The 27,029-nt window shown below is 53.0% G+C and overlaps 1 protein-coding gene across 1 annotated transcript in view; it reads left to right on the top strand.

Annotated features, from left to right (window-relative positions):
* CREBBP (CREB binding lysine acetyltransferase) overlaps positions 1 to 27,029 on the top strand; it is a 71,490-nt gene that overhangs the window by 21,723 nt on the left and 22,738 nt on the right. The window contains 11 exon segments of the mRNA XM_075319782.1: positions 1,060 to 1,278; positions 1,395 to 1,491; positions 1,584 to 1,730; positions 1,811 to 1,928; positions 2,074 to 2,266; positions 2,365 to 2,418; positions 3,394 to 3,518; positions 3,606 to 3,785; positions 3,881 to 4,312; positions 4,402 to 4,566; positions 4,710 to 4,893. Of these exon segments, the coding sequence (XP_075175897.1) occupies positions 1,060 to 1,278; positions 1,395 to 1,491; positions 1,584 to 1,730; positions 1,811 to 1,928; positions 2,074 to 2,266; positions 2,365 to 2,418; positions 3,394 to 3,518; positions 3,606 to 3,785; positions 3,881 to 4,312; positions 4,402 to 4,566; positions 4,710 to 4,893 (1,914 nt within the window).

The following is a 27,029-nucleotide window of genomic DNA, read 5'->3' as shown; positions in this document are numbered from 1 at the left end:
GCTTCACACTCCCTTCCTTCAGATGTTTGATTTGTTCAAAGGAGGTGAGAGTGAAGCCAGCACTTATTGGCTGCCGGGATCACGTGACCGAATGTCACACAATCCCCAGGAGAGCCAGTGCCGACACCACTGGAGGCGAGTATAGATGTGATTTTACTAGGAGGGAAAACGGTGATTGATAGGGGGCAGTCCGACTAGTAAACAATCTCATTAATGGTGGTTGGAGTGCAGGCAAATTCTGCAAAACATGTAAGGGGCATACAAGGATGTCGTGACTGTCACCAAGGCATGGGGAGAGTTGACATTTTGGATTTGCATGCGTAAATTCAGCTATGGGTATCTTAAAGGGAATGTGTCCTGAGTAAGTGACTGGTGTGAATTTGGGATTTTTTGCAATATTTAAGTGGCAAAATAAAAAAACATGCAGTTTTCACTTTAATAACTAGACCTAATGTCAGGCTCACACATCCGTTTCTGCACATAAGACTTTCCAGCAGTTTCATTATCTGCACAGGATTATGGGTAGAGAACCCTCAGTGAGTTTTGAGATTACTATAGCTCTTTGGGGGGCGGGGGGAATGACTTTTGTTATAGATAGATGGAGAGATATATATAGATAGATATCTAATATATAAAGCTGTGTGTGTGTGTGTGTGTGTGTATGTCGCTAAAGGAGACCGCACCGTCGCATTTACAGTCTTGACATTTTGCATAGATGTCGGTGGAGAAGGATAGAGACAGAGGAACGGACCTGGGAAATGGGGGGCGGACCTGGGAAATGGGGGGCGGACCTGGGAAATGGGGGGCGGACCTGGGAAATGGGGGGCGGACCTGGGAAATGGGGGGCGGACCTGGGAAATGGGGGGCGGACAGACAGTTACTATCCCATGCAACACCCGGGTACTACAGCTAATTTTATATATATATATATATATATATATATATATATATATATATATATATATATATATATATATATATATATATATATATATATAATATATATATATGATCTTGTCGCCCCTGCAAACCGCAGACTCACATGTTCTCTCTCCTCAGCGCTCCTCGTGTCCCCTTCCAGCGGAGTGCAGAACCCCATTGGGACAGGAGGAGGGACCCAGCAGACGGCTCCTACCCTCAGTAGCCCCAATCCTATCGACCCCAGCTCTATGCAAAGGGCGTACGCTGCGCTGGGTCTTCCGTACGTGAACCAGTCTCAGGGCCCTGGGCAGCAGCAGTCTCAAGTTCATCAGCAGATTCGTGGCCTCAATGCCCTGAGTAAGTGGTGGACGTTATACACTGATGATATAAGCGGACTGGCTGCAGCTCTCCATAGGATCGCCCTAAGCTGGTGCTGTCCTGTAATCGCTCGTTTTCGCTTATCCACCCCGCAGCTAATCCGATAAACCCCTCCGCTGGAGGAATCGCAACGGAGCAGCAGACCAGCCTGATGAACGACTCGTCTCTTCCCACCGCACTGGCCAATACAAAGTAAGTGGATCCATCTATGGAGCTTGGGGTCGGGTAACTACGTACAAGGCGATGTGTGTTCCTTGGATTAATTGGCATATTTTCTTGTTCAGCTCCTTGTTGGGCGATGGGAACAATCCCAGCTCCGTTGGCAACATGGGCACCATGCCGACAGCGGCACCACCTTCTACCACAGGGGTTAGGAAAGCCTGGCATGAGCATGTGACCCAGGACCTCCGAAACCATCTGGTCCACAAATTGTATGTAAATCCGGTGACGCTTTAAGCTGTGCACTGATGGCGAATCCCTCGTATATTGATGGCTGTTTTCTCTGTTGCAGGGTACAGGCAATCTTCCCTACTCCTGACCCCGCGGCCCTGAAAGATCGGCGGATGGAAAACCTGGTGGCATACGCCCGGAAAGTGGAGGGTGATATGTACGAGTCGGCCAACAGCAGGGTATGTATGCATGGAAGAAACATTACGAGCCTCCTGTAATGGTAGGGCATATCGCTAGGATGGGGTCTGATCTCTCGCATAGATGGTGAACGGTTCGGTTTACACGACCCTATCTGCATTACTAAGAATTTTTTTCGTCATTCAGGATGAATATTACCATTTACTCGCGGAAAAAATCTACAAAATCCAAAAGGAACTGGAAGAGAAGCGAAGATCGCGGCTGCAAAAACAAGGCATCCTGGGTAACCAGACGGCGCTACAGACACCCGGTACCCAGGCGCCCACTCTTCCACAGGCGGCTGCTGCCCTCGGCCAAGCGCAGCCAGTCCGGCCCGCCAGTATGTGTCATGGAGCTTGTAAAGCCTTCTCTGTTCAACCACATCCAAAATGTTAAGATGGATGGCTTATCATTATTTATTTCTTGCCTTCGTCTTAGATGGTCCTCTCCCAATGTCTCCGGTCGCAATGAGCAGGATGCAGCTTCCTTCAGGTAACCAGACCTTATATTCTGTAGGCCCGGGGTTCTGCCATCTTAGACTGTGTTCAGTCTTTTGGAGCAGAAACTGAGCAAAATTTCCCATGTTTTTGAGGATTTTTTGCACTTTTCAGAAACTCAAAAAAAAACTATACACATGCCCAGAGGTATATCCTATTTTCCGGATTGTAAGACGCACTTTCCCCCAAAACTGGGGGTAAAATGGGGGTGCGTCTTACAATGCAGATATGGCTTACCGGGGCTGCGGTGGTGGAGCCGGGTCATAGGAGGCAGGGTCGGCGATATTGAGGGTGTCGCAGCGGGCGCCTGATCTGACTGCGGGCTCTAGTGAATCGCCCACGGTTGATGCAATGAACTTCAAGAAAATGGCTACCGAGGTGGCACGTGCAGAAATTGACGCATTAGACTTAAAAAAAAAAAAAATTGGCTACCGTGCGCAGATTGACACGAAGGATTTCAAGAATATTGCAGCGGAGGCGTTTCTGCGCACGCACCGCCTCCACGGCCATTTTTTTTAAGTCCATTGCGTCAACCACTGGAAGCCCGCAGTCAGATCAGGTGCCCGGCGCCGCAGCGACACCACATCCTATGACCCTTCTGAGTCACTCCGCTGCAGTGACACCCCTGCAACATGTCGGCAAATCAATGGCGCCTGATTGCTGTGACACCCCGAGGCGGCAGTGTCGCCGACCCTCCGACCACAGATTCTGAGCCCGCAACATTGCTGACCCTGCCTCCTGTGATCTTCCTGATCCGCTCCACCACTGCCGCTCCCCCCGGTAGGCATTCGTATTAAGACAATATAGGATTATAACACGGACCCTTATTTTAACATTAAAAGTTATTTTTCTATTAAATTTGGGGAGCGTCTTATAAACCGAAAAATACAGTATTCCCCCCTCCCCCTTCTTTTTTTTTTTTTTTTATTTTTAGGCCCTGACATTTACTGTTTTGCCGCCTTCTTTTCAGGAATGAATCAGTTTAACAACATGCCGATTGGAAATGTCCAGATTCCTTCCGCTCCTATGGGACCTCGTGCAGCGTCTCCGCTCAACCACCCCACGCAAATGAACAACATGGGGTCGGTGCCGGCTGTGAGTAGCCTGTACACCGCTGCAGACCGCGGCTTTTATTTATTTATTGATTCTTCTATAAGATGTAATGGCGATTTCTTCCCATAGATGGCGATGTCTCCGTCTCGCATGTCCCAGCCCCAGACCATGATGAGTGCACACAGCAATAATCTAATGGGTCCTGCGCAGACTCAGAATCAGTTCTTGCAGCAAGGACAGTTTCAGAACAATAACGGCAGCTTAGGAGTGACGATAGGGCAAACGGGCGCAGCGGCTGCGGTGTCGCAGGTAAGGGGTCCCCTCTGGATGATGAAACGATCAGAAAGGGTGCCCCTGTATAATAATATAAAAAATAACGTGCGTTTTTTTTTTTTCTTTTCCAGCAGGGACAAGCACCAACCGCATCTTTACCGATCAGCAACTCCATGAACATGCTGGGCCCTCAAACCAGTCAGCTTCCAAGGCCAGCCCTCTCCCAGTCTCCGCTCCATCAGACCCCTCCTTCAGTCACTGCGACTGCCGCTGCTATGCCACCCGTACAGCACCCACCACCACCAACTGGCATGACTCCACCACAGCCAGCTGCACCAGCCCAGCCATCCACTCCGCTGCCACCAGCTGCACAGACCCCCGCTCCCACGCCTGGCTCCGTCCCCAACGCCATGCAGACACAGAGCACCCCAACGGTGCAGGCGGCCGCCCAGGCTCAGCTCACTCCACAGCCTCCTACTCCGGTGCCCAGCCAGTCTGTGCCGACCCCACAGCCTTCTCAGCTGCAGCCCCCCTCTGTGCATGCAGCGGCCCCCGGCACTCCTGTGAGTATAAGGCGCCTATATCTTTTGCACATTTAATACTCTATATGCATGTAAACGTCAACTAAAAAGTTTGTTGGATGCTTTTTTAGCTTTCCCAGGCAGCGGCAAGTGTTGACAACCGTGTGCCTACTCCTGCATCGGTGGCCAGCACTGACAACCAGTCAGCTCCTGATCATCCAGTGATTGATGTCAAGCCAGAGGTCAAACAAGAGGAGCCAGAGCCGTGTGAGAAACCAGCGGAGCCTAAACCCGAGGTAATGTGCCGCAACCGAGGTCTCCAGCATGCTGCGAGTGGGAGGTCAACATAGACTTAAGGGATTTTAGAACTAAACAAAGTGGGGGGTTGGGGTATAGAAAACTTTGGCATTCCTAATTTTACAACTGTATACTTTAATAGGTGGAAGAGGAGGCGCCCGCGCAGGTAAAGGAGGCCCCGGCGGAAGCAGCGGATACGAAAACGGAACCCATGGAAGTGGAGGAAAAGAAGCCAGAAGTGAAAGTTGAACCAAAGGAAGAGGAGGAAAATGCAAGTAATAACACTACCCCTCCGTCCACGTCACCTTCTCAGCCTCGGAAAAAGAGTAAGTGCCAGGAGTTTGTGTATGTGTGTGTGTGTGTATATATATATATATATTATATATAATTATTTTTATATATTAGCATCATTATTTTAAAATGTTATTATATAATTGTATTTTCTTTGTCGCTCCATTGGGAGACCCAGACAATTGGGTGTATAGCTATTGCCTCTGGAGGCCACACAAAGTATTACACTTAAAAGTGTAAGGCCCCTCCCCTTCTGGCTATACACCCCCAGTGGGATCACTGGCTCACCAGTTTTGTGCTTTGTGCGAAGGAGGCAACACATCCACGCATAGCTCCACTTTTTAGTCAGCAGCAGCTGCTGACTATGTCGGATGGAAGAAAAGAGGACACATATAGTGTCCCCAGCATGCTCCCTTCTCACCCCACTGTATGTCGGAGGTGTTTGTAAGGTTGAGGTACCCATTGCGGGTACGGCGGCAGGAGCCCACATGCTGATTCCTTCCCCATCCCTTTTTACAGGGCTCTGGGTGAAGTGGGATTTACCGGTCTCCAGGCACTGAGACCGTGCTCCATCTACAGCCCCTGGAGAAGATGCTGGATGGAGCGGAGTACATCAGGGACATGGCCCTGCTTCCTCAAGGTACTCTGTGTCCCCGTGCATTTGGCGCTCACACCGCAGCATGCTGGGTGTTGTAGTGCGCCGGGGGACATCAGCGCTGCGGCGCCTGTGCCATGGCCTCATTCAGCTTCGCTGAAGCAGGCTCACTTATGGGAATTGGTCGCGCCGGCCGCTGGGACTGCGGCGCGGCTGGCACTTGTAGTGCGCCGGGGACTTCAGCGCGGCCTGCGCTTTTACGGCGGCCGCGCTGATAACTAGAGTCCCCGGCTTTTGCGGCCTGCTTCCGTTCGTTCCCGCCCCCAGACCTGCCAGTCAGGAGAGGGGCGGGACGCTGGCCACTTCCAGGAATCGGTCGCGCCGGCCGCTGGCAGCGGCGCGGCTGGCACTTGTGGTGCGCCGGGGACTTCAGCGCGGCCCGCGCTTTTACGGCGGCCGCGCTGATAACTAGAGTCCCCGGCTTTTGCGGCCTGCTTCCGTTCGTTCCCGCCCCCAGACCTGCCAGTCAGGAGAGGGGCGGGACGCTGGCCACTTCTATGAATCAGTCGCGCCGGCCGCTGGGACTGCGGCGCGGCTGGCACTTGTGGTGCGCCGGGGACTTCAGCGCGGCCCGCGCTTTTACGGCGGCCGCGCTGTTAACTCGAGTCCCCGGCTTCTGGGCCTAGTCTCCCTTCGTTACCGCCCACAGCCCTGACAGTCAGGGTAGGGGCGTGACGCTGCATAGAGCAGCGCTGAGAGCTGGAGTATGTTTTGCATACTCCACCCCTCTCACTGTGTGCACTGTGAATCCGGATTCCCGCACTTTCTCAGGCACGCCCACGGCTTCCTTCTCTACAAGGACGCCGGCAGCCATTAGTGTCAGTTTCTGTACGATACAGAGACAAGTGTGGAAGACCCTGGCATTCTGATAGTCACACAATCGCTGCAACAGGCGTTAAGCAGCACCTGTGGTGCTAACCCCACTAGTGCAGAAGTGCACTTATAGATATGCTTGTACTATATACATTGCACTGTTTGGTCGCACGTTGTATATACCCTCCTGGATTATGCGGAGGAGTTATCAGCATATTCTCTGTGTAAAACAAAGGTGCAGAACCACATGTTTTTCTATACAGCTGGTACAGCATGTACGGCTATACGGCCGGCAGGTTACATAGACTCCCATTGTATGCACTAATGGCCAGAGGATGAGGACGGTGTCTGCAGTATTTACTGACAGTTTTTCTGAGACTATGGCTATGATACTAGAAGCCTAACAGTCCGGACATGTCTCTCACAATATGGGCACTGTTGAATCATTGATCCATGGCCCCCCTCAGTGTGAATAACTAACAGCTCCGGGAATGTCACACGCATCCCAGAGTCACGGCTCTGCACGGACGTCAGTCCCAGACAGCCTAAGCGGGCTCGCTATGAGCGGCCTCGGTTTCATCAGGGTCCTAACAGAAGGACTCGCTGTGTAATGAGGCGGAAGTAGCGGCTCAGGATTCTGATCCTGAGACCGCTCTCAATCTGGATACACCTGATTGTGACGCCATAGTAAATAATCTTATAGCGTCCATCTATAGAATGTGGGTTATTTCTCACAGCTCCTCCAGTGGAGGAGTCAGCTTCACGTATTTTTCTGGACCACTCTGCCTTCAGAGAGGCAGTCCAGGAACACCACGCTTATCCAGATATGCGCTTCTCCAAACGGCTTAGGATACACGTTATCCCTGTCCCCTGACTTGGTCAAGGACTGGACCCAATGTCCCGAGCGGCATCCTCCAATCTCCAGGCTTGTAGCTAGATCCATAGTTGCAGTGGGAGATGGAACTGCAAACTCAAAGATGCCACTGACAGACAGATGGATCTCTGGTCGAAAGCCATCTATGAGGCTGTCGGCGCACCGTTGGCTCCGGCATTCTCTCCCTTGGGGCACTCCAAGCTATTTCAGCTTGTCTTACACAGATTGACACGGTTACACGTACATCTGTGCCGCAGGTGGCATCCTTAACCTCTCAAATGTCTGCATTTGTTTCTTACGCGATTCAGGTTGTCCTGGACTCTGCGAACCGTGCGGCGGTAGCCTCCGCTACTCCGTGTTTTTAAGCAGAGCCTGGTCTGCTCGTTAAGTGAATGGAAGGCAGATTCTGCTTCCAAAAAAGGTTGCCTAACCAGTTGCCTTTTTCTGCTGACCGACTGTTTGGTGAGCGTTGGATGTAACCATTAAACAGTCCAGGGGTAAGGATTCATCCTTTCCTCAGCCCGGACACAACAAACCCCAACAGAGCAAGAGGCAGTCGGGGTTTTCGGCCTTTTCGAGGCTCGGGCAGGTCCCATTTTTCCTCGTCCAATGTGGACTCAAAAGGATCAGAGGAGCTAAGATCCTTAGCGGGCTCAGTCTCGCCCAAAAAAGCGACAGTCTGAAAACCCGCTTCCAAGGCGGCTTCCTCATGACTTGCGGCCTCGGTCGGTAGCAGGCTCTCCCGCCTTGGCGATATTTAGCTGCCATAGGTCAATGACCATTGAGTGTGAGACATTCTGTCTCACGGGTACAGGATAGAGCTCACTTCTCGTCCTCCAACTCGATTCTTCAGAATTTCTCCACCTCCCGGCCGGGCCGCTGCTCTTCTGCAAACAGGGTGCACTCTATAGGCAGAAAGAGTGATGACCCCCGTTCCTCTTCAGGAACAAGGTCACGGTTTTTACCCCAAATTCTTTGCGGTACCTATAACAACGGGCCGTTCCGTCCCGTTCTGGATCTAAAAATGCTCAGCAAGCTCGTGGACACCAGGCGGTTCCGGATGGAATCCCTCCGCCATGTCGTCGCCTCAAGGTCCCAAGGATATTTCCTAGCATCATTAGGCATCAAGGATGCTTATCCACACGTGCCGATTGATCCAGAGCACTAGCGTTTCTACGCTTCGTTATAGGAGACGAACACCTTCTGTTCGTAGCTCTACCTTCCGGCTAGCGACAGTCCAACTGTTCTTCGCCAAGGTCAGGGCAGCAGTAGTCACAGTCCTGCACTCTCAGGGTCACTCTGTGGTCCCGTATTTAGACGATCTACTTGTCAAGGCACTCTCTTAGGAAACATGCCAACACTGCCCGAACGTTGCGCTGGAGACTCTCTAGAGTTTTGGGTGGATCATCAACTTTTTAAAGTCAGATCCGACCCCGACCCTATCGATAACATATCTAGGCATAGAGTTTCTTACTCTCTCAGCGATAGTGAAGCTTCCGCTAGACAAACAGCATTCACTACGGGCTGCAAGCTCTTCTTTAAGAACCAGTCGCACACATTGAGACGCCTCATGCACTTCCTACGTAAGATGGTAGCAATGGAGGCAGTTCCTTTCGCGCAGTTTTACTGCGTCCACTACAATGGGACATTCTCCGCCAATGGGACGAGGAGTCGACGTCCCTCAAGGGCGATAGTTACGACAGACGCGAGTCTATCAGGGTGGGGAGCAGTTTTTCTCCACTACAGCGCTCAGGGTACGTGGACTCAGCAAGAGTCCACTCTTCAGATCAATGTTCTTGAACACAGAGCAGTGTATCTTGCCCTACAAACCTTCCAACAGCGGCTGGAAAGCAAGCATATCCGACTTCAGTCGGACAGCTCCACAGCGGTGGCATACATCAACCACCAAGGAAGAACGCGCAACCGGCAAGCCTTCCAGGAAGTCCGGCAGGTTCTGATGTGGGTGGAAGACACGGCATCCACCATATCCACAATTCACATCCCAAGTGTGGAAACTAGGAAGCTGACTTCCTAAGTCGCTGAGGTGTGGCCGAAAGAGTATGGTCTCCTCACCCGGACGGGTTTCAGGAGATCTGGCGCCGCTGACAGAGGCCGGACGTCGATCTAATGGCGTCACGGCACAACAACAATGTGCCAGCTTCATGGCACGGTTTCACAATCATCGAGCTCTGGCGGCAAACGCCTTAGTTCAGCATTGGTCGCAGTTCCAGCTACCTTAGGTGCCACCTCTGGCATTGTTGCCCAGAGTACTGCGCTAGATCAAGACCGACTGCGGCCGCGCCATCCTCGTCGCTACAAATTGGCCGAGGATGTTGTGGTACTCGGTTCTGTGGTGCCTCACGGTAGGCTAACCGGGGGCACTACCAGACCAATCAGACTGGCTGTCTCAAGGGCCATTCTTCCATTTGAATTCTACGGCCCTCAACCGGATGGTGTGGCATTGAGTCCTGGAACCTAGTGTCGTCAGGATTACCTCAGGACGTGGTTGCCACCATGAGACAGGCTAGCATACCAACGTCCGCCAAGATTGACCACAGGACGTGGAAGATGTTCTTATCTCGGTGCTCGGCGCAGGGTGTTTCTCCCTGGCCGGTTGCATCGTCTATGTTTCCTTCCTTCCTGCAATCTAGGTAGGAAAATGGGTTGTCGCTCAGTTCCCTTTAGGGACAAGTCTCAGCGCTATCTGTATTTTTTCAGAAACGACGACTTCCTCAGGTACGCACGTTCCTACGGGGAGTTTGTCTTCTCAGCACTCCGTACAAGCGGCCGTTAGAGCCCTGAAATCTGAACAAGGTTCTAATTGCTCTCCAGATGCCGCCTTTCGAGCCTTTGAAGGATGTCTCCCTTCCCGTTTTTCACGGGAAGTGGCCTTCTAGTAACGGTCTCGTCTCTTAGGAGAGTTTCCGAGCTAGCAACGCTCTCATACAAACTCCCTTCCTGGTCCTTCACCAGGACAGGGTAGTTCTGCGTCCGGTTCCGGAATTTCTCCCTAAGGTGGTATCCCATTTTCATATCAATCAGGATATCACCTCACCTTCTTTGTGTCCTCGTCCAGTCCATCAATTTCAGAAAGATTTGCATCTGTTGGTTCTGGTGAGAGCACTCAGGTTCTACTTCCCGCATGGCGCTCCTGCGCCACCCGGATGCACTCTTTGTCCTTGTCGCTGGTCGGCGTAAACAGTCGCAAGCTTCCAAATCCACCCTTGCTCGGGGGATCGAGGAACCAATTCTTGAAACCTACAGTTCTACTGGGCTTCTGGTTCTCTCAAGGCCGAAGGCCCATTCTACCAGAGCCGTGGGTGCATCCTGGGCATTACGGCACCAGGCTACGGCTCAGCAGGTGTGTCAGGCACCCACCTGGTCGAGTCTACTTACTTTTACCAAGCATTATCTGATGCATACCTACGCTTCGGCAGACGCCAGCCTAGGTAGATAAGTCATTCAGGCGGCGGTTGGCCACCTGTAGGAGAGGGCCGTTTGACGGCCCTATCATGAGGTATTCTTTTACCCACCCAGGGATTGCTTTTGGACATCCCAATTGTCTGGGTCTCCCAATGGAGCGACAAAGAAGAAGGGAATTTTGTTTACTTACCGTAAATTCCTTTTCTTCTAGCTCCAATTGGGAGACCCAGCACCCGCCCTGTTTTCTCTGGGTTTTTCTGTTTTTTCGGGTACACATGTTGTTCATGTGGTATGGTCCTGTTCTCCGATGTTTCCTCGGATTGAATTGGTCTTTAAACCAGTTATTGGCTTTCCTCCTTCTTGCTTTGGCACTAAAACTGGTGAGCCAGTGATCCCACTGGGGGTGTATAGCCAGAAGGGGAGGGGCCTTACACTTTTAAGTGTAATACTTTGTGTGGCCTCCAGAGGCAATAGCTATACACCCAATTGTCTGGGTCTCCCAATTGGAGCTAGAAGAAAAGGAATTTACGGTAAGTAAACAAAATTCCCTTCTTCTTCGTCGCTCCATTGGGAGACCCAGACGATTGGGTGTATAGCTACTGCCTCCGGAGGCCACACAAAGCATTACACTAAAAAGTGTAAGGCCCCTCCCCTTCTGGCTATACACCCCCAGTGGGATCACTGGCTCACCAGTTTTCTGCTTTGTGCGAAGGAGGTCAGACATCCACGCATAGCTCCACTGTTTTTAGTCAGCAGCAGCTGCTGACTATGTCGGTTGGAAGAAAAGTGGGCCCATATGGGGCCCCCAGCATGCTCCCTTCTCACCCCACTTGTGGTTTGTAAGGTTGAGGTACCCATTGCGGGTACGGAGGCTGGAGCCCACATGCTGTTTTCCTTCCCCATCCCCCTGAGGGCTCTGGTGAAGTGGGATCTTACCGGTCTCCAGGCACTGAGACCGGGCTCCATCCACAGACCCAGAGAACCTGCTGGATATGGAGCTGAGTATCTTCAGGGACAGGGCCCTGCTACATTAAGGTACTCTGTGTCCCCGGGCGAGCGCGCACACACACACCAGCATTGCTGGGAGTGTTAGTGCGCCGGGGGTAACAGCGCGGTGCGCTCGTGCTATTATTCACTGCAGCTTAGCTGAGTGAATTTATGTATTGGGAACTGCCGCGCCGGCCGCTGCTGGGTGTTTTCTTCAGCGCTCTATTGGGAGACCCAGACGATTGGGGTATAGCTGCTGCCCTCTGGAGGCCACACAAAGCACTACACTAAAAAGTGCAAGGCCCCTCCCCCTCTGGCTATACCCCCCCGTGGTATCACGGGTTCTCCAGTTTTAGCTTTGTGTGCGAAGGAGGTCAGACATCCACGCATAGCTCCACAGATTTTAGTCAGCAGTAGCTGCTGACTATTTCGGATGGAAGAAAAGAGGACACATATAGTGTCCCCAGCATGCTCCCTTCTCACCCCTGGATGGTGTTGTAAGGTTGAGGTACCTATTGCTGGTACGGAGGCTGGAGCCCACATGCTGTTTTCCTTCCACATCCCCCTGAGGGGCTCTGTGGAAGTGGGATCCTGCCGGCCTCAAAGCTCTGATGCCGGGCTCCATCCACAGACCCATTTGAACCTGCTGGATACGGAGCTGGAGTACCGTTCAGGGACATGGCCCTGCACCATTACAGGTACTCTGTGTCCCCGTACACACAGGCACAGCACACTCCAGACTTGCTGGGTGTGCTAGTGCGCCGGGGACAGTAAAGGGTTACAGTCACTGCAGCCTTGCTGAGTGACTTTGTGTTTTGGGAACTACCGCGCCGGACGCTCCGGGAGCGGCGGCGCGGCTGGGACTTGTAGTTCGCCGGGGACTGGGCGCCGACCGCGCTTTTACTGCGGCGGCGCTTATAACTCCAGTCCCCGGCTTCTGCGGCCTAGTGCCGCTTCGTTCCCGCCCCCTCCCTGTCACTCAGGGAAGGGGACAGGCGCTGAACAATCAGCAGCGCCGAGGGCTGGAGCCTTTTTACATGCTCCAGCCCTCTCACTGCACACTGTCGGGCGCCGGATTCCCGCTCTGCCTTGGGGGCACGCCCACGGCCCGCCCCTCCTCACACGAGCTGGGGAAGAAGCCGGCAGCCATTACAGAGCTCGGGGCCCAAGGCAGGACAGTGGCGTTCATACACCCGCTTATAGGCGGGCGGTAAGGGCACACATAGTGCTGACCACAATAGATATGCAGTGTATACATGTGTTGTTTTTAACTGCATAGGTCGCTATATGCCCGCTTGGGGAGCGACTCATCAGCAGCAGGAAAGCAGGTGTGCTAAAGCACAGGCTTTCTAGGCTGCTTGTTTTGCACGACTGAGGTGTTCATTTGTGTTTATGCTGATGTGCTATACCTTGCACTGTACAGTCGCTAGTCTTAGCTATATTCTTCTGGAATGGCTAGACTACAGCAGCAGAAAACCAAGGGTGCTGGGGCACAGGTTTTTTTCTATGCTGCTTGTATTGCAGGGGCTGCAGTGTGCATTTGTACTTGTGCTTGTATGCTATACATTGCACTGTATGGTCACTCTTCTGGGCTATATTCCCCTAGATGACCAGTCTACAGCAGCAGAAGAGCTGGGGTGCCAGGGCACAGGCTTCTATGCTGCTTGTATTGCATGTGCTGCAGTGTTCATTTGTACTTGTGCTTGTATGCTATACATTGCACTGTAGGGTCACTCTTCTGGGCTATATTCCCCTAGATGACTAGTATACAGCAGCAGAAGAGCAGGGGTGCCAGGGCACAGGCTTCTATGCTGCTTGTATTGCTTGTGCTGCAGTGGTCTTTTGTACTTTATGCCTGTATGCTATACATTGCAATGTACGGTCACCAATCTTGGCTATATACTTCTAGATAGCTAGTCGGCAGTGGCAAAAAAGCAACACAGTTTTCAGTGCTGTTTTTACTACATGGGATGCTGTTCATGACACCGTCCCATTGTGTGCATGCTCCCCTGTAGCACGTCGTCTGCCGGGGTCTCTAGCACTTCGTCTGCCGGGGCTCTACTAGTTGTGGCCAAAGAAACCTCCTGTCAACCCTGTCCATGGACAGGGACGGAGTAGTCATAATTTAGAGACTTGCACCCATGGGCAATCTACTTGAACAAAAGGCAGCTCTTCAGGGCTTTGATACTGACATCGCTCTCAATCCGGATACACCGGGTGGTAACGCCATACGGAATGATCCTATACCGTCCACCAATGGAAGGTTGGATCTTCCTCCCTCAGCTCCCCCAGTGGAGATAGGAGACGAACAGGAGAAGTTCCTTTTCAGTGTCTCACGCAGATATTGAGTATTTTTCTGGCCACGCTGACTTCAGAGAAGCAGTCCAGGAACACCACGCTTACCAGATAAGCGTCTTCTCCAAACGTTTTTAGGATACACGTTATCCCTTTTTTCCCCTGACGTGGTCAGCGCTGGACCCAGGGTCCAAAGGTGGATTCTCCAATCTCCAGGCTTGCATATAGAGCCATAGTTGCACTGGAGATGGGGCTTCACTTAAAGATGCCATTCACAGACAGATGGACTCTGGTTGAAATCTGTCTAGGAGGCTATCGGCGTGTCGGTTGCTCCGGCATTCACAGCCGTATAGGCAACCTAACCTTTTCAGCGGTTCTTGCGCAGCTGGCCTTGAGCACATGTACATCTGTACCGCAGAGGCGTCCGTAACTCCGCAATGTCTGCACTGCGACTTACCCTATTAATGCTGTCCTAAAGTACAGTCGAGGTTTCGGTCCTTCCCAAGCTCGGGCAGGTCCCAATTGTCCTCGTGCAAAAGGGCTACAAAACCTCAGACGGGCTCAGATTCCGGCCGGGCTCAATCACGCCCAAAGAAGGCAGCCGGAGGAACCGCTACCAAGGCGGTCTCCTCATGACTCTCAGCTCTCTCCCTCTCTCCGCATCCGCGGTTGATGGCAGACTCCCCCGCCTTTGGCGACATTTAGCTGCCACAGGTCACAGACCGGTGGGTGACGGACATTGTGCTCACGTGCACAGGACAGTGTTCTGTTCTCGTCCTCCGACTCCATTCTTCAGAACGGCCCCACCTCTCCACCGAGCAGATGCCCTGCTGCAGGCGGTGGACGCTCTAAGAGCAGAAGGAGTGGTGATCCCTGTCCCCCCTCAGGAACGAGGGCGAGGGTTTGTACTCCAATCTCTTTGTGGCTCCAAAAATGGACGGTTCCTTCCGTCCTGTTCTGGTTCTGAAACTGCTCAACGAGCATGCGAACGCCAGGCGGTTCCGGATGGGATCCCTCCGATCCGTCATTGCCTCAATGTCTCAAGGAGACTTCCTTGCCTCAACAGACATCAAAGATGCCTATCTCCACGTGCCAATTGCTACGGAGCACCAACGTTTTCTACGTTTTGTGATAGGAGACGAACATCTTCTGTTCGTAGCTCTGCCATTCAGTCTGGCGACAGCCCCACGGGGGGGCACCAAGGTCATGGCAGCAGTGGTAGCAGTCTTGCACTCTCACGGAGTGATTCCGTACTTGGACGATCTACTCGTCAAAGCAACCTCCCTCGAGGCATGCCAACGCAGCCTGAATGTTACGCTGGAGACTCTCCAGACTTTCGGGTGGATCATCAATTTGGCAAGGTCAAATCTGTCTCCGACTCAATCACTAACGTATCTCGGCATGGAGTTTCATACTCTATCAGCCATAGTGAAGCTTCCGCTGAACCAGCAGCGTTCACTGTGGTCAGAGGTGCAGTCTCTCCTTCAAGGCCAGTCGCACCCCTTAAGGCGCCTCATGCACTTCCTAAGGAAGATGGTGGCAGCCATCGAGGCAGTTCTCTTTGCGCAGTTTCATCTGCGCCAACGGCAATCGGACATTCTCCGCAAATGGGATGGGCAGTCAACCTCCCTGGACGGGAAGTCTCCCTTTCCCTGACGGCCGAGGACTCTCTGCAATAGTGGCTTATTCCCACCTCATTGCCATAGCCCCCATCCTGGGCAGTGGTCACGACAGATACGAGTCTGTCAGGGTGGGGAGCAGTTTGTCTCCGCCACATGGCTCAGGGGACGTGGACTCAGCAGGAGTCCACCCTTCAGTTCGATGTGCTGGAAATCGGGGCAGGGTATCTTACCCTATTAGCTTTCCAAAAGTGGCTAGAAGGGAGCAGATCCGAATCCAGTCGGACATCTCCACAGCGGTGGCATACATCAACCACCAAGGAGGGACACGCAGTCAGCAGCCTTCCAGGAAGTCCGGCGAATCCTCATGTGGGTGGAGGACACAGCATCCACCATATCCGCAGTTCACATCTCGGGCGTAGAAAACTGGGAAGCAGGCTTCCTCAGTCGCCAGGGCATGGACGCGGGGGAATGGTCCCTTCACCCGGACGTGTTTCAGGAAATCTGTTGCCGCTGGGGGGGGGCCGGACGTCGACCTAATGGCGTCTCGGCACACCAACAAGGTCCCGGCATTTATGGCACGATCGCGCGATCACAGAGCTCTGGCGGCAGACGCCTTAGTGCAAGATTGGTCGCAGTTCCGGCTCACATATGTGTTTCCACCTCTGGCACTCTTGCCCAGAGTACTGCGCAAAAATCAGATCCGATTGCAGCCGCGTCATACTCGTCGCACCAGACTGGCCGAGGAGATCGTGGTACCCGGATCTGTGGCATCTCACGGTCGGCCGACCGGGGTCACTACCAGACCGACCAGACTTACTGTCTCAAGGGCCGTTTTCTCCATCGGAATTCTGCGGCCCTGAACCTGACTGTGTGGCTTGTGTGTCCTGGATCCTAGCGTCTTCAGGATTATCCCAAGGGGTCGTTGCCACCATGAGACAGGCTAGGAAGCCCACGTCTGCTAAGATCTACCACAGAACGTGGAAGGTTTTCTTAATCTGGTGCTCTACTCAGGGAGTGTCTCCCTGGCCATTTGCATTGCCTATCTTTCTTTCCTTCCTACAATAGGAGTTAGAAAAGGGCTTGTCGCTAGACTCCCTCAAAGGGCAAGTCTCAGCACTATCCGTGTTTTTTTCAGAAGCGTCTAGCACGTCTTTCTAAGGTGCGCACGTTCCCGCAGGGGGTTTGTCATATCGTACCCCCGTACAAGCGGCCGTTGGATCCATGGGATCTGAACAGGGTTCTAGTTGCTCTCCAGAAGCCGCCTTTCGAGCCTCTGAAGGAAGTTTCCTTTTCTCGCCTGTCACAGAAGGTGGCGTTTCTCGTTGCGATCACATCGCTTCGGCGAGTGTCTGAGCTGGCAGCTCTGTCATCCAAGGCTCCCTTCCTGGTGTTTTCACCAGGACAAGGTAGTGCTGCGCATCATTCCGGAGTTTCTCCCTAAGGTAGTATCCTCGTTTCATCTTAATCAGGATATCTCCTTACCGTCCTTTTGCACTCATCCGGTTCACCGGTATGAGAATGATTTACGTTTGCTAGATCTGGTGAGAGCACTCAGAATCTACATTTCACGCACGGCGCCCGTACGCCGTTCCGATGCCCTTGTCGCTGGTACGCGCAAGAGGTTGCAGGCTTCTAAAGCCACCCTGGCTCGATGGATCAAAGAACCAATTCTGGAAGCCTACCGTTTTGCAGGGCTTCCGGTTCTTTCAGGGCTGAAAGCCCATTCAACCAGAGCCGTGAGTGCGTCCTGGGCGCTACGACACCAGGCTTCGGCTCAACAGGTGTGCCAGGCAACTACCTGGTCGAGTCTGCACACTTTCACCAAACATTTTCAGGTGCATACCTATGCTTCGGCGGATGCCAGCTTAGGTAGAAGAGTCCTGCGGGCGGCAGTGACATCCCCGTAGGGGAGGGCTGTTTTGCAGCTCTAACATGAGGTATCTCTTTACCCACCCAGGGACAGCTTTTGGACGTCCCAATCGTCTGGGTCTCCCAATAGAGCGCTGAAGAAGAAGGGAATTTTGTTACTTACCGTAAATTCCTTTTCTTCTAGCTCTTATTGGGAGACCCAGCACCCGCCCTGTTGTCCTTCGGGATTTCTTGGTTGTTTGCGGGTACACATGTTGTTCATGTTGAACGGTTTTTCAGTTCTCCGACGTTATTCGGAGTTAATTTGTTTAAACCAGTTATTGGCTTCCTCCTTCTTGCTTTGGCACTAAAACTGGAGAACCCGTGATACCACGGGGGGGTATAGCCAGAGGGGGAGGGGCCTTGCACTTTTTAGTGTAGTGCTTTGTGTGGCCTCCAGAGGGCAGCAGCTATACCCCAATCGTCTGGGTCTCCCAATAAGAGCTAGAAGAAAAGGAATTTACGGTAAGTAACAAAATTCCCTTCTTTTACATTGTGGCGCGGCTGGGACTTGTGGTGCGCCGGGGACTTCCGCGCGGGCCGTGCACATGGACGGCCGCGCTTATTACTTGAGTCCCCGGCTTTGCGGCCTAGTTTTCGTTTCGTTCCCGCCTCCAGCCCTGCCAGTCAGGGGAGAGGCGGGACGCTGTACAGACAGTCAGCACAGAGGGCTGGAGTCTGCTTTGCATTCTCCAGCCCCCTTCACTGGACACAGTGGGACGCCAGTTTCCCGCTCTTGTCTGGGGCACGCCCACGGCCCGCCCCTCGTCACACGAGCTGGAGAAGGACGCCGGCAGCCATTCCTGCACGCCGTCCGAGCTGGGGAACGGAGACATGCTCTGGGAACCAACACAGGGCTCTGGCGACCACATACCCGCGTTATAGGCGGGCGGTAAGCAGCACCTGAAGTGCTGACCCCACAAAATACCGCAGTGTCCATTTGTATTTGATGCTTGTATATACACTGCACTGTAGGTCGCTATCTTTGGCTATATGCCCTCCTAGATGGCGAGATAACAGCAGCAGAAAAGCAAGAGTGATAAGGCACAGGCTTTCTAGGCTGCTTGTATTGCATGTGCTGAAGTGTTCATTTGTACTTATGCTTGTATGCTATACACTGCACTGTACTGTCGCTACTCTTGGCTATATGCCCTCCTAGATGGCGAGATAACAGCAGCAAAAAAGCAAGGGTGCTAAGGCACAGGCTTTCTATGCTGCTTGTATTGCATGTGCTGAAGTGTTTATGCTTGTATGCTATACATTGCATAGATGACTAGAATACAGCAGCAAAAAAGCAACACAGGCCTTCTATGCTGCTTTCTTTTTCGCTCCTAATTGGGAGACCCAGACAGTGGTGTATAGCTACTGCCTCTGGAGGCCGCACAAAGAACTACACTTAAAAGTGTAAGGCCCCTCCCCTTCTGGCTATACACCCTCCCGTAGGAGTACGGATTCCTCAGTTTTAGCTTTGTGCGAAGGAGGTCAGACACGCACGCATAGCTCCATTGTTTTTAGTCAGCAGCAGCTGCTGACTATGTCGGATGGAAGAAAAGAGGGCCCATACAGGGCTCCCAGCATGCTCCCTTCTCACCCCACTGTATGTCGGAGGTGTTTGTAAGGTTGAGGTACCCATTGCGGGTACGGCGGCTGGAGCCCACATGCTGATTCCTTCCCCATCCCTTTTTACAGGGCTCTGGGTGAAGTGGGATTTACTGGTCTCCAGGCACTGAGACCGTGCTCCATCTACAGCCCCTGGAGAAGATGCTGGATGGAGCGGAGTACATCAGGGACATGGCCCTGCTTCCTCAAGGTACTCTGTGTCCCCGTGCATTTGGCGCTCACACCGCAGCATGCTGGGTGTTGTAGTGCGCCGGGGACATCAGCGCTGCGGCGCTTGTGCCATGGCCTCATTCAGCTTCGCTGAAGCAGGCACACTTTTGGGAAACGGTCGCGCCGGCCGCTGGGACTGCGGCGCGGCTGGCACTTGTGGTGCGCCGGGGACTTCAGCGCGGGCCGCGCTTTTACGGCGGCCGCGCTGATAACTCGAGTCCCCGGCTTTTGCGGCCTAATTCCGTTCGTTCCCGCCCCCAGACCTGCCAGTCAGGAGAGGGGCGGGACGCTGGTCAGTGCATCAGCGCTGAGGGCTGGAGACGTTTTTACATACTCCAGCCCTCACAATAGGCACAGAGGGGACACTGTTTCCCGCACTTTTGTTTGGGAACTCCCACGGACCGCCCCTCTCCACAGACGCCGGCAGCCATTCCTGCTGACACGCTGAGCTGCAGAGGGGAGCCGGGGAGACCCAGACAAGGAATTCTGCGCCGCTTACCCGCTATTCAGCGGGCGGTAAGCAGCCCTCAGGGCTCACCCCCTCTTGTGCCAGTAGTAATCTTAGTATTTTGTTCCTGCAAATACTTTGTACTGCATAGCGCTGGTCGCCCTTTGGCTATAGACTCTCTCACATTGCAGAGAGCCAACAGCATGTCGTCCACAAAACGCAAGGGTGCCAAGGCACAGACATTATATGCTTCCTGTACCGCATGTGGGACTTTTCTACCGGCAGGCTCCACTGACCCCCATTGTGTGCAGTGCTCGGCCCCTGCGGCACTTGCACAGTCGGGACCTCTGCTGGACGTGACCCAGGGTGTACCACCTGTGAATGCTGTCCAGGTGACAGGAACTGAGTTTACAGCTTTTGCTGACAGAATGTCTCTCACTATGTCACAAATTCTTGACACATTGCGAGCTAGGCCTGTACTTCAGGCCACGGACACTGTGCAATCATTGCCCCCTGGTCCCCCTCAGCTGAATTACCTCCAAGCTCCGGGACGGGCACATACACCTCAGGGTGAAGACTCTGACTCGGACGATGGCCCCAGGCAACCTAAGCGGGCTCGCTATGAGGGGCCTTCACATTCATCTCAATGGTCAGGATCCCAGCGAGATGAATCTATGGGTGATGAGGCGGACGTAACTGATCAGGATTCTGATCCTGGGACCGCTCTCAATCTAGATACACCAGATGGTGACGCCATAGTTAATGATCTTATAGCGTCCATCAATAAGATGTTAAATATTTCCCCACCAGCTCCTCTTGTAGAGGAGTCAGCTTCGCAGCACGAGAGAATCCATTTCAGATATCCTAAGCGTACATTAAGCACTTTTCTGGACCACGCTGACTTTAGAGACGCAATCCAGAAACCCCACGCTTATCCGGAAAGGCGTTTTTCTAAACGGCTTAAAGATTCACGCTATCCTTTTCCCCCTGAGGTGGTCAAGGGTTGGACCCAGTGTCCAAAAGTGGATCCTCCAATTTCCAGGCTTGCAGCTAGATCCTTGGTTGCAGTTGAAGATGGAGCGGCACTTAAAGATGCCACTGACAGGCAGATGGAGCTCTGGCTGAAATCCATCTATGAAGCGATTGGAGCGTCGTTAGCGCCATCTTTTGCTGCCGTATGGGCACTCCAAGCTATCTCAGCCGGGCTTGTGCAAGTCGACTCAGTCACACGTGCAGTTGCCCCGCAGGTAGCACCATTGACCTCGCAAATGGCGGCATTCGCGTCGTACGCGATTAATGCTGTTCTTGACGCTACAAGCCGCACGGCAGTGGCGTCAGCCAACTCCGTTGTTTTGCGTAGGGCCCTGTGGTTGAGACATTGGAAGGCAGATTCTCATTCCAAGAAGTGCTTAACCAATTTGCCTTTTTCTCGTGACCGATTGTTTGGAGAGCGTTTGGATGAAATCATCAAACACTCCAAGGGTAAGGACTCATCCTTACCGCAACACAGACAAAACAAACCCCAACAGAGGAAGGGTCAGTCTGGTTATCGGTCCTTTCGAGGACCGGGCAGGTCCCAATTCGCCTCGTCAAAGAAGACTCAAAAAGACCAGAGACGCTCAGATTCTTGGAGGTCTCAGTCACGCCCAAAAAGGACAGCCGGAGGAACCGTTGCCAAGACGGCGTCCTCCTGACTTGCAGTCTCCGATTCCCACACCCTCGGTCGGTGGGAGGCTTTCCCACTTTGGCGACATTTGGCTGTCACGCGTCAAAGACCGTTGGGTGAGGGATATTCTGTCTCACGGGTACAGGATAGAGTTCAGTTCTCGTCCGCCAACTCGTTTCTTCAGAACTTCTCCACCACCAGACCGAGCCGATGCTCTGTTGCAGGCGGTGGCCGCTCTAAAGGCGGAAGGAGTGGTGACCTCCGTCCCTCTTCAGGAACAAGGTCACGGTTTTTACTCCAATCTGTTTGTGGTCCCAAAAAAGGACGGATCGTATCGGCCCGTCCTGGATCTAAAGTTGCTCAACAGACACGTAAAAGTCAGGAGGTTCCGGATGGAATCCCTACGCTCCGTCATAGCCTCAATGTCTCAAGGAGATTTTCTAGCATCAATAGATATCAAAGATGCGTATCTCCACGTGCCGATTGCGCCAGAGCATCAGCGTTTCCTACGCTTCGTCATACACGACGAACACCTGCAGTTCGTAGCGTTACCTTTCGGTCTGGCAACAGCCCCCCGGGTCTTCACCAAGGTCATGGCAGCAGTAGTAGCTGTTCTGCACTCGCAAGGTCACTCGGTCATCCCGTATCTAGACGACCTGCTTATAAAGGCACCCTCTCAAGAGGCATGCCAACACAGTCTGAAGGTGGCACTAGACACTCTCCAGAGTTTCGGGTGGATTATCAACTTTCCAAAGTCTCATCTAACCCCGACCCAATCTCTGACTTATCTTGGCATGGAGTTTCATACTCTCTCAGCGATAGTGAAGCTTCCACTGGACAAGCAGTGTTCGCTACGGACAGGAGTGCAATCTCTCCTTCAGAGCCAGTCGCACTCACTGAGGCGCCTCATGCATTTCCTAGGAAAGATGGTAGCAGCAATGGAGGCGGTCCCGTTCGCGCAGTTTCATCTGCGCCCTCTACAATGGGACATTCTACGCCAATGGGATGGGAAATCGACGTCCCTCGACAGGACTGTCTCCCTCTCTCAGACTGCCAAGGACTCTCTGCGTTGGTGGCTTCTCCCCACCTCATTGTCACAGGGAAGGTCGTTCCTTCCCCCGTCCTGGGCAGTGGTCACGACGGATGCGAGCCTATCAGGGTGGGGAGCGGTGTATCTCCACCACAGGGCTCAGGGGATGTGGACTCTGGAAGAGTCCACCTTGCAGATCAATGTTCTGGAAATCAGAGCAATCTATCTTGCTCTGCGAGCCTTCCAACAATGGCTGGAAGGCAAGCAGATTCGGATTCAGTCGGACAATTCCACGGCGGTGGCGTACATCAACCACCAAGGGGGAACACGCAGTCGCCAAGCCTTTCAGGAAGTCCGGCGGATTTTGACGTGGGTGGAAAGCAAAGCGTCCACCATATCCGCAGTTCACATCCCAGGCGTGGAAAACTGGGAAGCAGACTTTCTCAGTCGCCAGGGCATGGACGCAGGAGAATGGTCCCTTCACCCGGACGTGTTTCAGCAGATCTGTTGCCGCTGGGGGACGCCGGACGTCGATCTGATGGCGTCACGGCACAACAACAAGGTCCCAGTTTTCATGGCACGGTCTCACGATCACCGAGCGCTGGCGGCAGACGCCTTGGTTCAGGATTGGTCGCAATTCCGACTCCCCTATGTGTTCCCACCTCTAGCATTGTTACCCAGAGTTCTCCGGAAAATCAGGTCCGACTGCCATCGAGCCATTCTCGTCGCTCCAGACTGGCCAAGAAGGTCGTGGTACCCGGATCTGTGGCATCTCACGGTAGGCCAACCGTGGGCACTACCAGACCGTCCAGATTTGCTGTCTCAAGGGCCGTTTTTCCATCTGAATTCTGCGGCCCTGAACCTGACTGTGTGGCCATTGAGTCCTGGATCCTAGCGGCCTCAGGTTTATCTCATGAAGTTGTTGCCACAATGAGACAGGCTAGAAAACCATCCTCAGCTAAGATCTATCACAGGACGTGGAAGATATTCTTAGCTTGGTGCTTGGCTCAAGGGTTTTCTCCCTGGCCATTTGCATTGCCAATTTTTCTTTCCTTCCTGCAGTCTGGGTTGGAAAAAGGTTTGTCGCTTAGCTCTCTTAAGGGTCAAGTCTCCGCGCTATCCGTATTCTTTCAGAAGCGCTTGGCACGGCTTTCTAAAGTACGCACGTTTCTCCAAGGAGTTTGTCATATCGTTCCTCCTTACAGACGGCCATTGGAACCCTGGGATCTAAACAAGGTTCTCATTGCTCTCCAGAAGCCGCCTTTCGAGCCTTTGAAAGAGGTTTCCCTTTCTCGGCTTTCACAAAAAGTAGTTTTTCTTGTGGCGGTCACGTCTCTTCAAAGAGTGTCCGAGCTAGCGGCGTTATCTTGCAAATCTCCCTTCCTGGTGTTTCACCAAGACAAGGTAGTACTGCGTCCAATTCCAGAGTTTTCTCCCAAGGTGGTTTCTTCCTTTCATCTCAATCAGGATATCACTTTGCCATCTTTGTGTCCGCATCCAGTTCACCAATTTGAAAAAGGTTTACATCTGTTGGACCTGGTGAGAGCACTCAGGATTTACATTTCTCGCACGGCGTCTCTACGCCGTTCTGATGCGCTCTTTGTCCTAGTCGCTGGTCAGCATAAGGGATCGCAAGCTTCCAAATCCACCCTGGCGCGGTGGATCAAGGAACCAATTCTTCACACATACCGTTCTGCTGGGCTTCCGATTCCATCTGGACTGAAGGCCCATTCTACCAGAGCCGTGGGTGCGTCCTGGGCATTGCGGCATCAGGCTACGGCTCAGCAGGTGTGCCAGGCGGCTACCTGGTCGAGTCTGCACACGTTTACCAAACACTATCAAGTGCATACCTACGCTTCGGCAGATGCCAGCCTAGGTAGACAGGTCCTTCAGGCGGCGGTGGCCCACCTGTAGGAAAGGGCTGTCTGACAGCCCGTTCATGTGGTATCTTTTTACCCACCCAGGGACTGCTTTTGGACGTCCCACTGTCTGGGTCTCCCAATTAGGAGCGAAAAAGAAGAAGGGAATTTTGTTTACTTACCGTAAATTCCTTTTCTTCTAGCTCCAATTGGGAGACCCAGCACCCGCCCTATTTGTTCTTAGGGTTTCGTTTTTCGGGTGCACATGTTGTTCATGTTGTTTCTTAAGTTCTCCGATCTTGTTATCGGATTGAATTTGTTTTTGAAACTGTTATTGGCTTTCCTCCTTCTTGCTTTGGTACTAAAACTGAGGAATCCGTACTCCTACGGGAGGGTGTATAGCCAGAAGGGGAGGGGCCTTACACTTTTAAGTGTAGTTCTTTGTGCGGCCTCCAGAGGCAGTAGCTATACACCCACTGTCTGGGTCTCCCAATTGGAGCTAGAAGAAAAGGAATTTACGGTAAGTAAACAAAATTCCCTTCTTTCCTGCATGTGATACTGTTCCACCGGCAGGTTCCACTGACCCCCATTGTGTGCAATGCTCCCCTGTAGCACTTGGTCAGCCGGGGTCTCTACTAGAGGTGGCCAAAGGAACCACCTGTGAACCCTGTCCAGGGACAGGGACGGAGATTGTCATGGGATGGAGACTTTGCAGTCCAGACAGGCCATGGGCAATCTTGATTAATTCTCCCTGGCCACCCTCATTTGGAACGCACTCAGTGCTCCGGGGGGGTCCCAGGCATTCCAGGGTGAAGGCTCTGACACGGACGGCAGTCCCAGACAGCCTAAGCTAGCTCGCTGGGTGCGGCACTCGGCTTCATCACTGGTCAAGGTCCCAGCAGGAGGACTCTCTGTATGATGAGGCAGACGTAGCTGATCAGGGCTTTGGTCCTGACACCGCTCTCAATCCGGATACACCGGATGGGGACGCCATAGTGAATGATCTTATAGCGTCCATCAATGGAATGTTGGAGATTGCTCCCTCAGCTCCCCCAGTGGAGGAGTCAGCTTTACAGCAGGAGAAATCCTTTTTCAGTACTCATGCATAGATTGAGTACTTTTTCTGGCCACGCTGACTTCAGAGACGCAGTTCAGAAACACCACGCTTACCAGATAAACGTTTTCTCCAAACGTATTAAGGATGCACGTTATCCCTTTACCCTGACGTGGTAAAGCGCTGGACCCAGGGTCCAAAGGTGGATCCCACAATCTCCAGGCTTGCGGCTCGATCCATAGTTGCAATGGAGATGGGAATTCACCTAAAGATGCCATTGACAGACAGATAGACCTCCGGTTGAAATCTGTCTGTGAAGCTATCAGCGTGTCGGTTGCTCCGGCATTCGCAGCCGTATGGGCACCCTAACCTATTTCAGCTGGTCTTGCGCAGCTGGTCTTGAGCACATGTACATCTGTGCCGCAGGTGGTGTCCTTAACCTCGCAATGTCTGCATTGCGACTTACCCTAGTAATGCTGTCCTGGGGGGACAGTCGAGGTTGGTCCTTCCCAGGCTCGGGCAAGTCCCAATGGTCCTCGTCTAAAAGGGCTCAAAAGGCTCAGAGGGGCTCAGATTCCGGCCGGGCTCATTCACGCCCAAGGAAGGCAGCAGGAGGAACCGCTACCAAGGCGATCTCCTCATGTATTTCAGCTCTCTCTCTCCGCATCCGCGGTTGGTGGCAGAATCTCCCGCTTTTGGGTACATTTAGCTGCCACAGGTCACAGACCGGTGGGTGAGAGACATTGTGTCTCACGTGTACAGGATAGAGCTCTGTTCTCGTCCTCCGGCTCGACTCTTCAGAACTCCCCCCCCCCCCCCACCGAGCCGATGCTCTTCTGCAGGCAGAAGGAGTGGTAATCCCTGTTCCTCTTCAGGAACAAGACACGGTTTTTTCCTCCAATCTTATTGGGGTGCCAAAAAAGGGTGGCTCTTTCCGTTCCGTTCTGGACCTAAAACTGCTCACCAAGCACGTGAAGGCCAGGCGGTTCCGGATGTAACCCTCCGCTCCGTCATTGCCTCAATGTCTCAAGGAGATTTCCTAGCATCAATAGACATCAGGATGCTTATCTCCACGTGCCGATTGCTCCAGAGCACCAGCGTTTGCTACGTTTCGTTATTGAAGACGAGCATCTTCAGTGCGTACCACTGCCCTTCGGTCTGGCGACAGCCCTACGGCTTTTCACCAAGTTCAGGGCAGCAGTGGGAGCAGTCCTGCACTCTCAGGGTCACTCTGTGATCCTTACTGGACGATCCACTAGTCAAGGCACCCTCTCAAGAGGCATGCCGACACAGCCTGAACGTGGCGCTGGAGACTCTCCAGAGTTTCGGGTGGATCATCAACTTTTCAAGGTTACATCGGGCACCGACCCAATCGCTGACATATCTGGGCACGGAGTTTCACACTCCCTCAGCGATAGTGAAGCTTCCGCTGGACAAGCAGCGTTCACTACAATCGGGGGTGCAGTCTCTCCTTCAAGGCCAGTCACACCCCTTAAGACGCCTCATGCAGAGGCAGTCACTTTCGCGCAGTTTCATCTGCGTCCACTTCAATGGGACATGCTTTGCCAATGGGTTGGGGAGTCGACGTCCCTAGAAAGGAACGTTTCCCTTCTCAGACGGTCAAGGACTCTCTTCAGAGGAGTCCATCCTTCAGATCAATGTTCTGGAAATCTGGGCAGTGCATCTTGCCCTGCAAGCCTTTCAGCA

The sequence above is a fragment of the Anomaloglossus baeobatrachus genome, chromosome 7 (assembly GCF_048569485.1).
Source record: "Anomaloglossus baeobatrachus isolate aAnoBae1 chromosome 7, aAnoBae1.hap1, whole genome shotgun sequence".
Lineage (NCBI taxonomy): Eukaryota > Metazoa > Chordata > Amphibia > Anura > Aromobatidae > Anomaloglossus > Anomaloglossus baeobatrachus.
Note: the sequence above shows the minus strand (reverse complement) of the source record. Positions and strands in the feature narration are given on the sequence as shown.